Source organism: Dichotomopilus funicola (assembly GCF_033296635.1).
Source record: "Dichotomopilus funicola strain CBS 141.50 unplaced genomic scaffold C8A04scaffold_69, whole genome shotgun sequence".
In the NCBI taxonomy this organism is placed as follows: domain Eukaryota; kingdom Fungi; phylum Ascomycota; class Sordariomycetes; order Sordariales; family Chaetomiaceae; genus Dichotomopilus; species Dichotomopilus funicola.
In genome coordinates this window covers 102083-114277 of record NW_026944090.1, presented here as the reverse complement: position 1 = coordinate 114277, position 12195 = coordinate 102083, and the positions used below count along the sequence as shown (strand labels likewise).

Here is a 12195-nt window from a genome sequence, read left to right as displayed (position 1 = left end):
TCCCCCAACGCCATGTAAACGCCCTCTCGCTCCCCGTCCAGACTCAGGTCGTTCTCATATAACCCACCAATATTCGATACCAAGGCCATGCGATGAGACTCGGCAGAAGACGAAGGAGCGTGAAACCCACCAATTACTCAATCACCTCGCCGCCAACAACCTGTCGCGCACCTGCATGAACTCCCTAAAATGCAGCTCATGCTTCTCACACGCCGCCATCCACTTCTGACGCACATACCGGTCCTGATCCAGTGCGCGCACATACTCATTCACACCACCGTCGCCCTGCGCGTTCAGCCAATCCAGCCCGCCTTCCTCATTCCTGCGCTGTCGCGCCGCGAAATGATCCGTCATACGCCGGTTGAAGGCAAACCACGCCACCATGTAGGCCTCGAACTCAGTTTCGTAGTTGCGCCAGGCGGGTGCGGAGAACTTGGCACCGGGGATGCATAACGACGGCGGAGCGCGCGGCGCCGAGGGCGGAGTGGGGATATCGAGGGGTTTGGTGGAGGAGGACGAGGCGTGGTCTTGGTGGTGGGTGAGGTTGATCGGGATTTTGTTCGACGCGCGCGAGGCGAAGGGCAGGTTGGAGGATAGATCGTTTAGGGAGCCGAGACCGGTGGCCTTGGGTGCTGCAAACGGCTCGACATTGCGGAACTCGGCAAAGATCGGGCGTGAGAAATCGTCGGCATCTTCGGATCCCCCTGCGGTGGGTGCAATGTTGGGCATTTTGAGGTTCGAGCCGAGCTTGGGTTCGGCTGTGACGCCATTGCCGGGCCGCCACTCGGGCTTCGTCGGCTCGACGGGGATGTTGCGAGGGCCAGCGGCACTGTTGGCAGTCTTGGGGCTGTCAGACTGTTGCGCATCAGCAGGCTCCGGAGGCGGAGTGTCGATGTCCATGGCGTTAGGGCTCCTGGACCCGTTGATCCCGTTCGTGGAGGCGCCCGAAACGCGCGCCTTTCCTTTGTCCTCGCCGCTAGTCTCTTCATCATCCACCATACCCGCGGCACCACCCGCAGTCACCCGGACCGGACGCGGCTTCTTGATGGGCCGGATGGGACGAGTCGGGGACGTCGACGGCTTGCCAGGCTGCGCGGGCACGAAGACATGGGGCCCGAACTTGTCCGCCCATTGCTCGGCATCAAAATCGCCCTGCTTCTTGGCGGCCTCTGCCTGGTGCTGAGCACCGTTAGCCGACTCGGCCGACGCCGTGAATTCGTTCCTAAGCGGCGATTGGTGCCCGCGAGCGCGGTGCTTGGCCCGGAGGAAGCTGTCGTCGGCGGAACCGGTGGCGCCTGCGCTAAACTGGAAGTTAGAAGAACCACCTTTCTCCTCCCCCACAAATCGCGTGTTGATGTTATCGGCGCTGTTTCGGGAGAAGCGCGGGTGGTGGTTCGTCGACGCGTTCGGGTCGGTACCGGAGCCGGAGGAGCTAAGGGTGTAAACGTCGTCAGTCATATTGGCGACCCAAGGCTTTTTGGCTGGCATCGTGGCGGTGACGGGCGGCCACGTTTCACTCAACAACTGCTGCAACTGCGCATGCAATTTGTCCTGAAACCCAGTAGCGCCAGAACCCCGTTTGTCTTGTTTGTCCCGTTTCTCTCCACTAGGAGCCGAACGGGTAGTAGTATCTTGAGAAGATTGGTAGTGAGAGTAAGCTGGAAAGGCGAAGGTGGCAGGGCGAGCTGGTTCCTCATCGGTGGTCGGGCACTTGAAGTAGGTATGACGGGGGGCCGACTCGGCTTGCGGATACATGGCATAAAAGCTGTAAGGGTAGGGGTAGTAAGAAAAAGGTATGTCATACGGTCTGGCGCCATTACTTGTATGATGATGATTATGATCCGAGGTATCACCGTCCACCGTAGCTGGAAGGTCTGTTAGCAACAAAACTCTGAATGTTTACCATGTGTGTAAGCGATGAGTGAGTTATCTTACCGTTAGCACTGTTGACGGATGAAGTGGAGCTGGCTGCGTCTTGGAAAGTAGCAGTCGTAGGAGCAGAATCCGTTTCGGCGCCGCGAGGGCTGTAGCGGGCGCTGGCGCGGGATTGGTAGTGAAATGTAGAATGCGGTTGCTGCTGTTGGTGCTGTTGTTGTTGCGACTGCTCATTGGCACCCGACCCAGGGTTTGCGGTCCTCTTGAAGCCTTCAGATCCCGTACTGGCACTACGTTGACGGGAGGGTGGGGCCGGTGCCGCTTCTTGTGCGCCCTCTTGGAATCTTCGCCCATTATCCCTCATGCTCTTGGCCCGGTTCACGTTGAGGGGCTCGAAAGGGTTGGTTTTCTCGCCGACATTAGCGGCGTAGGGTGTGCTTTGGCGGTTGTCCATGAAGGCGTCGCCAAACTGAGCACTCAGGGGATCCACATAAGCAGAGGTTGGTCGCGACCTACTGCTCGGCTGAGAAGTAGTTTGAGCACTTGCGGAGGCTCCCGCAGTGTTGTAGTGTGGGTTCTTCACGGGCGGCTCGTCTCCCATAGGTGAGCCGGGAGCATAACCCGTCTTCCTAGTTCCAAACGAGGCCTCTTGCCGCCTCGCCTGCGATGCCGTCCGCGGGGTTGGGGGCTCCCTCGGGGGTACTTTTGGTGGGCGAGCACTGGCGCTAGCGCCCCCACTTGCACTCGCACTCGCACCAGCACTAGCACCAGCGCCAGACGTTGTAGCACTGGGCTGAGTTGGCCTGGTGTGTGGTCTCGCACGATCCCACGCATCCGTATTCGCCCTCGAATAATCCGCTTTGGATTTCGTCTTGACCCAGTCCCAAGGTTTTGCCGATGCCGCGGCGGTTGGCGCCTGGTGGCGGGTGGGCATTTGCGGTCGCTTAGGAGGAGCGCCATATCTCGAGTTGACTTCGTTCGCGGTGTTCTGCCAGGGATTGCCCCTCACGCCCGAGGCTCCCGAGTATCTCGCGCTCGCGGTTCGCAGGCGGTAGCCATCGAATTTGGCCTTGTTGGTGGGGTCCGACAGAATCTCGTGAGCCTCTTGGATAACCAGGAACTTTTCCTTAGCCTCATCCTCCTTGCCAGGGTTACGGTCCGGGTGGAACTTCAATGCTGGTGGTATAATTAGCAAAAAAGGTTCCTAGCATGCCTGTGTCTCTGCCTCCGCAGCATCTTCGACCTACCGAGCTTCTTGAACTGCTTCTTGACATCGGCAGCATCTGCGTTCGGCGGCAGATCCAAATCACCGTAGTAATCTCGTTCATAATTTAGCTTGACCATCTTGACTCCGCCGCAAAGTCACTAGATGGAGAAGCGACGAAGAAAAGACGTGGTAGCGATTTGGGCGAATATATGCATCAGTTGCCTAATAGTATTTCGGGTTGCTGTTTGTCGGAACTTTGGTGGCAGGCGAAGTGAAGGCAGTCAAGGCAGAGAAATTGGGAGCCTCGTGGATATCGCGCGGTTGCCTGTAGGTCGAAAACGCGCAGCTAAGCGAGATCCTGACGATGTCTTGAGTTGAGATCGCAGGGACAGAAATCCCGCCAAGTCGGGAGGCGCAAAAAGCGAGCGGGCGTCGGCTACCTTTCCGGAACAGAAGAGGGAGTGGAAGAAAGTTCAAGATCGGCTCGTCGCGTTTGCAGGACTAGGGTCGGGCACAAATCAGTCAGCGTTCGTCGGTCGGTCGGCCGAGACGGTATGGGGTTGAGAAACAGTCGATGCGGGGCAGACCAACACGTGTAAAAGGTCAAATAGACAGCAAAAAGGCGGTCTCGTCCGACGGGGGAATGAAATCCCAGAATGAAGCGAGAGTCGTCGGGATAGAGTGAAGGGAGAAGGTCGAAAAATACGGCCAGTGAAGGAACTGTGAGTTTGTTAGGGATGAGTAGAGTAAAAAAGGTCGTATGCAATCAAGAGGTGCAGGTCTGTTCCGCAGGTTCGGGCGCAGCGAGCCGTTGCTTGCGGCGGGACGGTACCCGTGACAACAGCCAGAGGACGACCAGCTGCGAGGCACAGCCCGGGACTCGAAGGCCTCCCAACTCACAGCGCGGGGGTAGACACCAAATGCAAGGACGGATAAATGCAACTTGTACTACGGGGAAGGAGGCCACTTACTAGAAAACCCGACTAGCGAAAACAGTGCCCGCTCACGATCCGAAAAGGTTGAACTTTTTTTTGAGAATGGTTTCCACCGTAGTGATGGAGATTTATTAGAGTGCGAACGCGCCCACATCCCAAAAGGGAACAAACAAAAATGTGGGGACCTCCCCGAGCTGTCACGGGCAACAACTGCCAACTCCCACCCCCACTGTCTATCACTTGAGGGTGCTGCCCCACATGCCCATCCTCGAGGCAGGATGACGTACCAAAAAGCAGGAGAACAATCTTCGCGGGCCAGCGGCAGGGCCGCTGTGCATTTCCTCCCGAGTTTGCATGCGCTCGTGCATGTTCAATGTCATCGAGCATGAGATCTCACGGGTGGTCGGGAGCCGAGGAGTAACGCGAGCAATGAGCTCCCGTTCATGGCCGAATCATCGCAATCCCCAACACATACCCAATATAGACGGCGGTTCACACAGCGAAGTACTACTCTCCTTCAACCAAGCTTACCTACCTCGGCAGGTAAGCCGTACCTTTGTCCGAGGCGGTGAGATCCCAAGTAGCCCCTCATCATCCTTTCAGAGTCCCGGTTCCAAGAATTCACGATCCGAGGTTGCATTCCGGGTATCAGCGGCCGGTCGAGCCCGCGGCTCACGTCCTATTACCACCCAAGTGTGTAAGAATGGGAAACCAGGTATCGCTACGCACAACCAATGTAGCCATTCACGCTCTAAGATACAGTTCACGGACTACATAGCTGTGGCCATACATTCAATATTGAGTGTAACATAGTTTACCAAAATAGGAATGACACCACCTCAGTTGTATTTAGATAATTCACCCACCATTACCATACCCATCCCTTAATAGGTCATCTCTCTCGGAATAGTGGGCTTTTGTGTCGTGTTTTACCTAACATTGACCACGAATTTTGGTGAACTGTTTACACATTCATGAGAAGTATAAGAGCCCAAAATCAAGCACATTGTATTTAGTTGGCATGTGGTATAAAAAAAAAAGTGACGCGATTTTTTAAATGCAAGCAGGAATATCAAATAATACCTTGAAGCAAGAGCATAGCAATCCATGAATTGAGGGAGAAAAAAACATTAACTCGAGAACTAAATTAGCAAAGTTAGGGTTTCAAAACTTGGAACACGTTCATATCTATGATCCCTAAAGTCTTCACTTCTATAGTTCATCTTCAACACCGTGGAACACCCCCGAACACGTCGAATGCGAAGTTCAACAAGCGAGTATAAACTGAAACATCGCAAAATAAAACAAAGACTCATACAAACAAAAACGCCACAGTCACCCACTGTTAACGAACACGTCCAATCGCCAGTTAACTGACACATAAACAACAAATTAATAGCGTAAGTCACATTGACACAAACCCCTCACATACCCTCATCGGCATTAAAACAGAACACATCAGGAGGCAATTCAGTCTATTACACCGCAAATTATGCCCCACAACCCCTAGTAAAAACAAAACCCATCCACCCAACTCACACGCCCATCCCTCCACCCCCAAACCCCCTAAACCCACAGCCCAATGCTGAAAATGCTAGTAGAATGAAAGAGAAAAAAAAAGAACATAAATCTCCCCACGAACCCGGTAACCCCTGTTTTTGGTAGAATAAAAAAGCCCGGCAAAAGAAGAGCAGATAAAAAAACAAAAACGCCCATGCAATCAAAGTGGCAACAATACCTGCCACAGCTCTATCCCCAAGTCCACGGAGAACAATTCGGGAGTAGCCCCCAAGAATAAAAACCGAAACCCCTCCCAAGGGACCCCCCAAAATACCACAATAACCTAGCATGCTCCTGCTGATATGATACTCTACGACATATCCCTCCCCAACTCATAACTCCACCCTCCCTCCCTCCTCATCTTATCCCTTGCGGCATTATCTCTCCTCACCTCCTCCTCCGTCAACCGATCCGTGCCACTCCAGTTCGCACTGCTGGTCCTTGCGCGGAACTTATGGAACCGGTCCTTCGTTTTGCTGAACACCTCCTCCATGATCAACGGCGCGGGCGGCCCAAACACGCTCATCGGGTCCAGCCGTTCCTGGCGGAGCAGCGCCTCCCGCAGGGCCGGGGAATCGGTCCATTCCGGCGCCAGCCCCTTGCCCGCCGTGCCGGCTCCGCCCCCGCCGTAACCGTCGTCGTCGTCGTCGCTTTCGTCGTCGGTTTGGATATCGGGGAGTTCGATGCCCTCGCCATTTTGTGGGCGTGGGGAGGAGCGGGCGATAGATTTGGCGGCTGAGGACTTGGGGATGATGCCACCGATGGGCCGGGCGGGTGTCTTGTGTGGGTTTTGGGCGAAGGGGATCGCGCCCTTGGAGAATTGGGCTGTATCAAGCGCGTGGTGGCCGGGCTTGGCCGCGTGACTCGTATGCTGCGCAGTCACGGCCGTCTTGAAGAGGTCCTTGCTTGCGCTTGGTGGTGGTGCGTGGGGGTAGTTCCCGTTGGCGGCGTATAGGGACTTTTGGGTGAGGTCCTGTAGAGGTGTCAAGGTTAGCATTTTAACTTCCTACCGATCCGGCCAAGGGCGTGAATAAGAAACATACCTTCTTGAACCCAGCCGAGGGCCTAACAGGCGGCCCCTTGATAATCCGCGGGTTGTGACTATCCATTGTGTCCAAGTCCTCGTCAAACTCCTCGCTCATGCGCATACGCTTAGCTTCCTTAGCCTGGAAGGACGGCATGGCCCGTTGTTTCTGTTGACTCTGAGACCTCGAGCTCTCCTCTCCACCGTCTTGCTGCAGCGGCCGCTTCACCGATCCCTTGTTGGTGTTGTTATTATTGCCAGCGGTACCAGTGGTGCTCGACAAGACCGTGTTCACTAGTCTGCCTTCCTGATGCATCGTGGATCCTAGTCGTGACGGCGGCCGGAGGGTCCCGCGCTCGGCACCGGCCAAGTTGTACTCAGGCGGACCATTGGGCTGCGACCTAACAGCCGGTGGTGGTGCCTTGGTTTGCTTGGCCCGCTCGATCGCGGCCTTCTTTTGCGCAGCCTTGCGCTCTTCCTCCTTTTGTCGCTCTGCTTCAGCCTTGCGCTGCTGTTCCTGGCGACGTTCCTCTTCTTGGGCGGCTCGCTTGCGCTCCAACTCGAGCTTTGTATCCCGTTTCCGTTGAGCCTCCCGCTCTTCCTGTTCCTTGCGCTTGGCCGCCATCTCCAGTGCCTTAGGCCGACCAGTGGAAGACACCGAGCTCTTGAAGCTTTGGACGGAACCCTTGCCCTGAAGTGAGGCTTGGCTTGCCTTGCCATTCAGCGGCCGAGTAGAGGGCGCCTGCGGCTGGCCCAATGTCTCCTGGAGGTTCGCTGCAAGCACGCTGTTGGAAGGGTGGAATTGGTTTTGTTGAGAGCTTAGCGGGTTGACCCGGATCAGGGTTGGACCTTGCTTCGCCTTGGCTATTGTTTCCTTGGTCGGTTTCGTCGGCCGTTTCTGCGCGCGCATAGACGAGGCTGTGGTTGGGCGAGGAATAGACGGCGGGAGCACGGTAGTGGTATTCGTCACATCCGTCATATCCGCATCCATATCGTCAGAGGGAACCCCCTTTCGCTTCCCGCCTTGCTCCGAAAGCCCCCTGCTCTTGAGCGGCGTGGCCTTGGTCATCTTGACGGGACTTCTGGGCCGATTTAAGGCGGGACCAGGCGTGCGGAAGTCTTGCGTACGAGACTCGCTACGGGCGGGCTGCTTGTCTTGTTCCTTTTGCTGAGCCGCCACCTCCTTCTCCATGGCCGCAATCCTTTCCTGCTCCTTGCTGAACACCCGAGCCTTCTCCCGCTCTTGTTCCCGCGCCTTGTCCAGCTTGTCCATCTGATCAGCCATGCGCTTCGCCTCCCTGGCCTCCTTCTCTTTCTCCTTCTCCTCCCTCTCCCGCTCCTTGGCTTCCAACCGTTCCTTCTCGGCCGAAGCCCGCGTTCTACGCGAGCTGTTACTGCGCGTTGGACTAAGCGGTGCAGCTGTGGCCGCCACCTGTTGAGAGAGGTCGGGGTACACGACGTTGTCAGCCGTCTTGAAGGACTCGACGGACGTCTCCTGGTGATATCCAAGCTTGTTCGGTGAGGGCGACTGCGGAATTGCCTTGGTATCTGCGCTGACAGCCACGCTGCTAGCCATAAAGCCCTTCCCGCCCTTAAGCAATGAGGTCAACTTGTTCTTGACCTGCTTCAGCGGGCTGTCCCGGAGGGTGCGTGTGGGAGATTTAGGCGGCGAGGACTCAAATTCATCCTCACCAACGGTGGCCAGCGCTGGGTTTGAAACAGAAATGGTCTTCTTCAGCGGGCTACCGTCCATGTCCGAGTCCAGCTGCTCCATAGTCGGGAGAACGGGCACAGAAGCGGATTTGCTGTGTTTAGGGGTCCATTCCGAGGTCTTCGCTGGCGATCCTTGCCTATTCGTCGGAATGACCGCGTCAGAAGTCCCCAACCCTCCCCTGCTAGGGAGCTGATCGCGATCATCAGAAAGGGAGCGTGAATGTGAGGGCGCAGTCTTCGCACGGGGCGATGTAATCCAGTCATCATCTTCATCCTCCGGGAATGCACCTGGGGCAGTTTGCTTGACCTCGGGGGAGGGTTTCCCAGCTTCTGCTGTGGGCTCGGGTTGAGCTTGGCTCTGAGCGCTTTGCGAGGCTTGTTGCGAGGGCAGCAAGTGCGCCATAGATTTGGAGGGCCGAGTGCCCGCCGATTGGCCCTTGCCAAGCATGCTGATCTGATCCTGCAAACGCTGGGTGTACGTCTTGCTGTGCACAGCGGTATCCTCGTTCTGGGTCGTCACATCATCGTCCACGTCTATCTCATCGTTGTCATCATCTTCCAAGCTTTCCCGGCGCATTGCCCCGCCCAGGCTTTTGCCCCCTGTCGGCCGGTTGTAGTAGCTCTGGCGGTTGAAGTCCAAATGACTCGTTCTCGAGAGACGGGAACCGCCGAGACTCTTCTTAGAAGCCAGCGGTTCACGGGCCGGCAACGAGGCAAAGTTGAGGCTGCTCTTGCGAACAAGGGGCCTGATTGGGCTAGATGCCTCGGAGGGTGACTGCGGCTCATCCATTTCTTCGTCCTCGTCGTTCGCATGGTTCTCACCATTCACGTCGACATCCATCTCATCTTCCTTCTGAGGACTAGCGTCCCTCGTCTCCGGCAACGACGAGGTCTTTTGCGGGGAGAGCGGCTTCTGGGGGGAGGAGGACAAATTTGTTGTTTGCCGAGCGGGAGATGAGATCTTGTTCGGGGAAGGCGACCGCGGCGACATAATGGGTAGCCGAGTCCTACTTGGGAATGGACTGCTTGGCTGCAAAACGGCGGAGGATGGGGTGAGAGCTGCATGTTCGGGGAGGGCATCCTCGGCAGTTTCTTGGGGCTGCTGAACATCCAGCGGACTGCCCGGCTGGTCCTTGTCATCTAATGGCTCGGGCTCAGGGCTATCGGACATCTCGACATCCTTATCAAAATGGTCAAAGGGCACGGTATCCTGCGACTGGCTGCCATGATAACCTGAATCGCCGAGTGAAATGGGAGCGCGGTTCTCCACTGAGTGCGGAGGCCGAACGACTGCGTGTTTTGACGGGCTCTCGGGGTGGGTGTCAGACTGATTTGACTGGTCGGGCTTGTCCTCGGCCACTTGCATCTTCGCGTGCTGTGGTTGTTGTGAAATCGGTATCGTGAAGGGGCTCGGGGCGCCCTTTGGTGTGGCGGAGAACATGCTTGTGAGCGGCTGCGGCATATTAGTCGGTGCTTGACGCGTCTCGTCAATATCCATCCCTCGGCATACCATGCGAACGGCATTGGGGGCCGTTTTCCTGATTGTGCGTGGTGTTTTCCCGCGAAGCTTCCCTGGTGTCTTGAAAAGCTCGGCAACATTCCTAAAGGCTATGGTGTCAGCTCCGCGCTGAGCGGTATCCAGCGCAACAACAACGGTACACACATTTGGCTTTCTGAAAAGATCTCCGCCATGTGTTCGTTCAACCAGTCAACCTCATTCCGCGCAGAGAACGAAAATTCCTCGAGCTCAGACTTCGCAATAGTTAATGCGGAATCCCTCTCCTCCGCGACCCAAGCGGCAGAGCCGACTTGCAGCCGTGGGCCCCCTCTCATCGCCATTGTCGCGCTTTCGGTGTGCTGTGATCGTGGAGTGTCGGATGTGGGAAAACTCAACAAACAATTAAAAGAGGGACACAACGGGGTGAAAGAGAGAACGTGAATTGAAAAAATGAAGTGCTGGTTAGTTAGTAAACCAGGTTCACGAAGGCGAGTCGATGTTGTCTGAAAGTTTAGTCGAGGGTGGAAGAGCTCTCCGCCCTGTTTGTGAAGAGGAAGTCGGACTAGTGGGCGTTTCGGAGTGGGCCAACGTGATTGGGCGATGCTTTGTTTTGATGGTGTCCTAAAGCGGAATGGTTCAGGTTGAAGCTCTGAAGTGGGGTCCAGCTACCGCCAAGACTCCAAGTCCGCCCTTCTGACGCCAATCCACGTGCACACCCATTGCCCAAGTGCCACGCACGGTCAAATAGGTTGGTGCACTGCAGGACAAGCAGACACTGATTAGACAGTGTGGCTGCTCGGCTCTTCCTCACTGTGCCATTTCGTGGACGCGCTCCCTGGCAAAATCGCGTCTCCTTCCATGGACTGTGCGAGTCCTCGAGTCCAGGACGTCAACTTGCTTAGGAACACTACACTGGGCTTGGTTGAAAGGGGCTGGGTTCCTTCGACATCATCACCTCAGTTAGCTACCGATACTCCTCCAATTCTCACAATCCGCATGCCGCCCGCTCTCGCCTCCTCGAAATGGATTCCTCAAACATTCCCGACTCGACCGACTGGATCGGCACTCCCCTCGCCGGGCTGATGCAGGTCGAACAGGCGTTCCGCTGCCACGTCTGCAAAGACCTGTACAAATCGCCCATGATCACTTCCTGCAACCACACGTTTTGCTCAATCTGCATTCGCCGGAGCCTGTCCGAGAACGGTAAATGCCCACTCTGCCGGGCTCTCGACCAGGAATCCAAGCTGCGAGGGAATTGGGCGTTGCGGGAAGCCGTCGATGCCTTTGTAGCGTCACGGGCCGGGATCCTGCAGTTTGCCAAAACGCCGGCGCCGGCTCCTGTCACAAAATCCCCGAAAAGGAAGGCTTCAGAGTTGAACGAGCCAGCACCGGACTCGCAGAACAAGCGCACGAGGATGACGACAAGGGCAAGCAAGGCGAAAGCGGCGGAGACTACATCGGCGATGATGCGCGAGGAAGTGGATTTCTTAGAGCGGGAACAGACACCAGAATATGAGCCGGAACCGGAACCGGAACCAGAACCAGAACCAGAACCAGGTATGTTAACACTTGCCTAGTACGAAGCGTGACCACAAAGCTAACCGGCAACAGACGACGGGCTTGTTGAATGTCCCATTTGCTGGAAACGAATGAAGCCTTTGCAAGTCGACCGACACATTGACAACTCCTGTCCCGGCACGCCCCAACCCCAAAAGCCCACAGCGTCATTCTCCACCAACACCACCAACACCCGAACAACAAGCGGTTCTGGCTCGGCTAGAACGCTCTTCGGAAACCCACCAACCCCCACGAAAGTACCCGAACGACTCCCCGCACTGGCCTACTCCATGCTGAAAGACGTCGCCCTCCGTAAAAAGATGTCCGAGCTTGGCCTGTCCACCGCCGGATCCCGCCAGTTGCTTGAAAAGCGGCATCAAGAGTGGATAACGATATGGAACGCCAACTGTGACGCGGCGCGGCCCAAGAAGCGCTTCGAGTTGATGCAGGACTTGGACGTGTGGGAGCGGACTCTGGGCGGCCGGGCCCCAACCACATCTAGGGCGGCTACTATGGGGGCGCAGATCCGGGACAAGGATTTTGATGGGGCAGCGTGGGCGACAAAACATGACACGTCGTTCCGAGATTTGATTGCTAAGGCGCGCGGGACGAGGGGCAAGCCCGGTGGCCAGCGGCCGGTGACAGATGAGACGAAAGAAAACGAGACAGTGCCAGAGTCACTAGCACCAAATAGGGGGAGTCCAGGAGATGGCCCTGCGGGGACAGCACCTCCACCAGCAGACCTCGTTGATCTTACGATACCACCCTCCAGTCAGCCCGAGCCACCAGACTCTCCACCCGGTGGGACAAGACGGCTCTTATTTGA

At 56.4% G+C, this 12195-nt stretch overlaps 3 protein-coding genes across 3 annotated transcripts; 1 reads left to right on the top strand and 2 right to left on the bottom strand.

Moving 5' to 3' along the window:
* Positions 1–141: 141 nt before the first annotated feature.
* Positions 142–3219, bottom strand: C8A04DRAFT_14576 (uncharacterized protein; the record flags this gene model as incomplete). Its single annotated transcript, XM_062778153.1, has 4 exons — positions 142–1692; positions 1904–2612; positions 2655–3051; positions 3123–3219. 4 exons carry the CDS (start codon positions 3217–3219, stop codon positions 142–144), a joined length of 2754 nt encoding a protein of 917 aa, XP_062634226.1.
* Positions 3220–5887: 2668 nt separating this feature from the next.
* Positions 5888–10153, bottom strand: C8A04DRAFT_31626 (uncharacterized protein; the record flags this gene model as incomplete). Its single annotated transcript, XM_062781814.1, has 4 exons — positions 5888–6550; positions 6621–9767; positions 9825–9915; positions 9978–10153. The coding sequence occupies 4 exons, from the start codon at positions 10151–10153 to the stop codon at positions 5888–5890; spliced, it is 4077 nt and encodes a 1358-aa protein (XP_062634225.1).
* A 681-nt stretch (positions 10154–10834) lies between these two features.
* On the top strand, positions 10835–12195 carry C8A04DRAFT_39585 (uncharacterized protein; the record flags this gene model as incomplete). Its single annotated transcript, XM_062784644.1, has 3 exons — positions 10835–11369; positions 11424–11993; positions 12146–12195. 3 exons carry the CDS (start codon positions 10835–10837, stop codon positions 12193–12195), a joined length of 1155 nt encoding a protein of 384 aa, XP_062634224.1.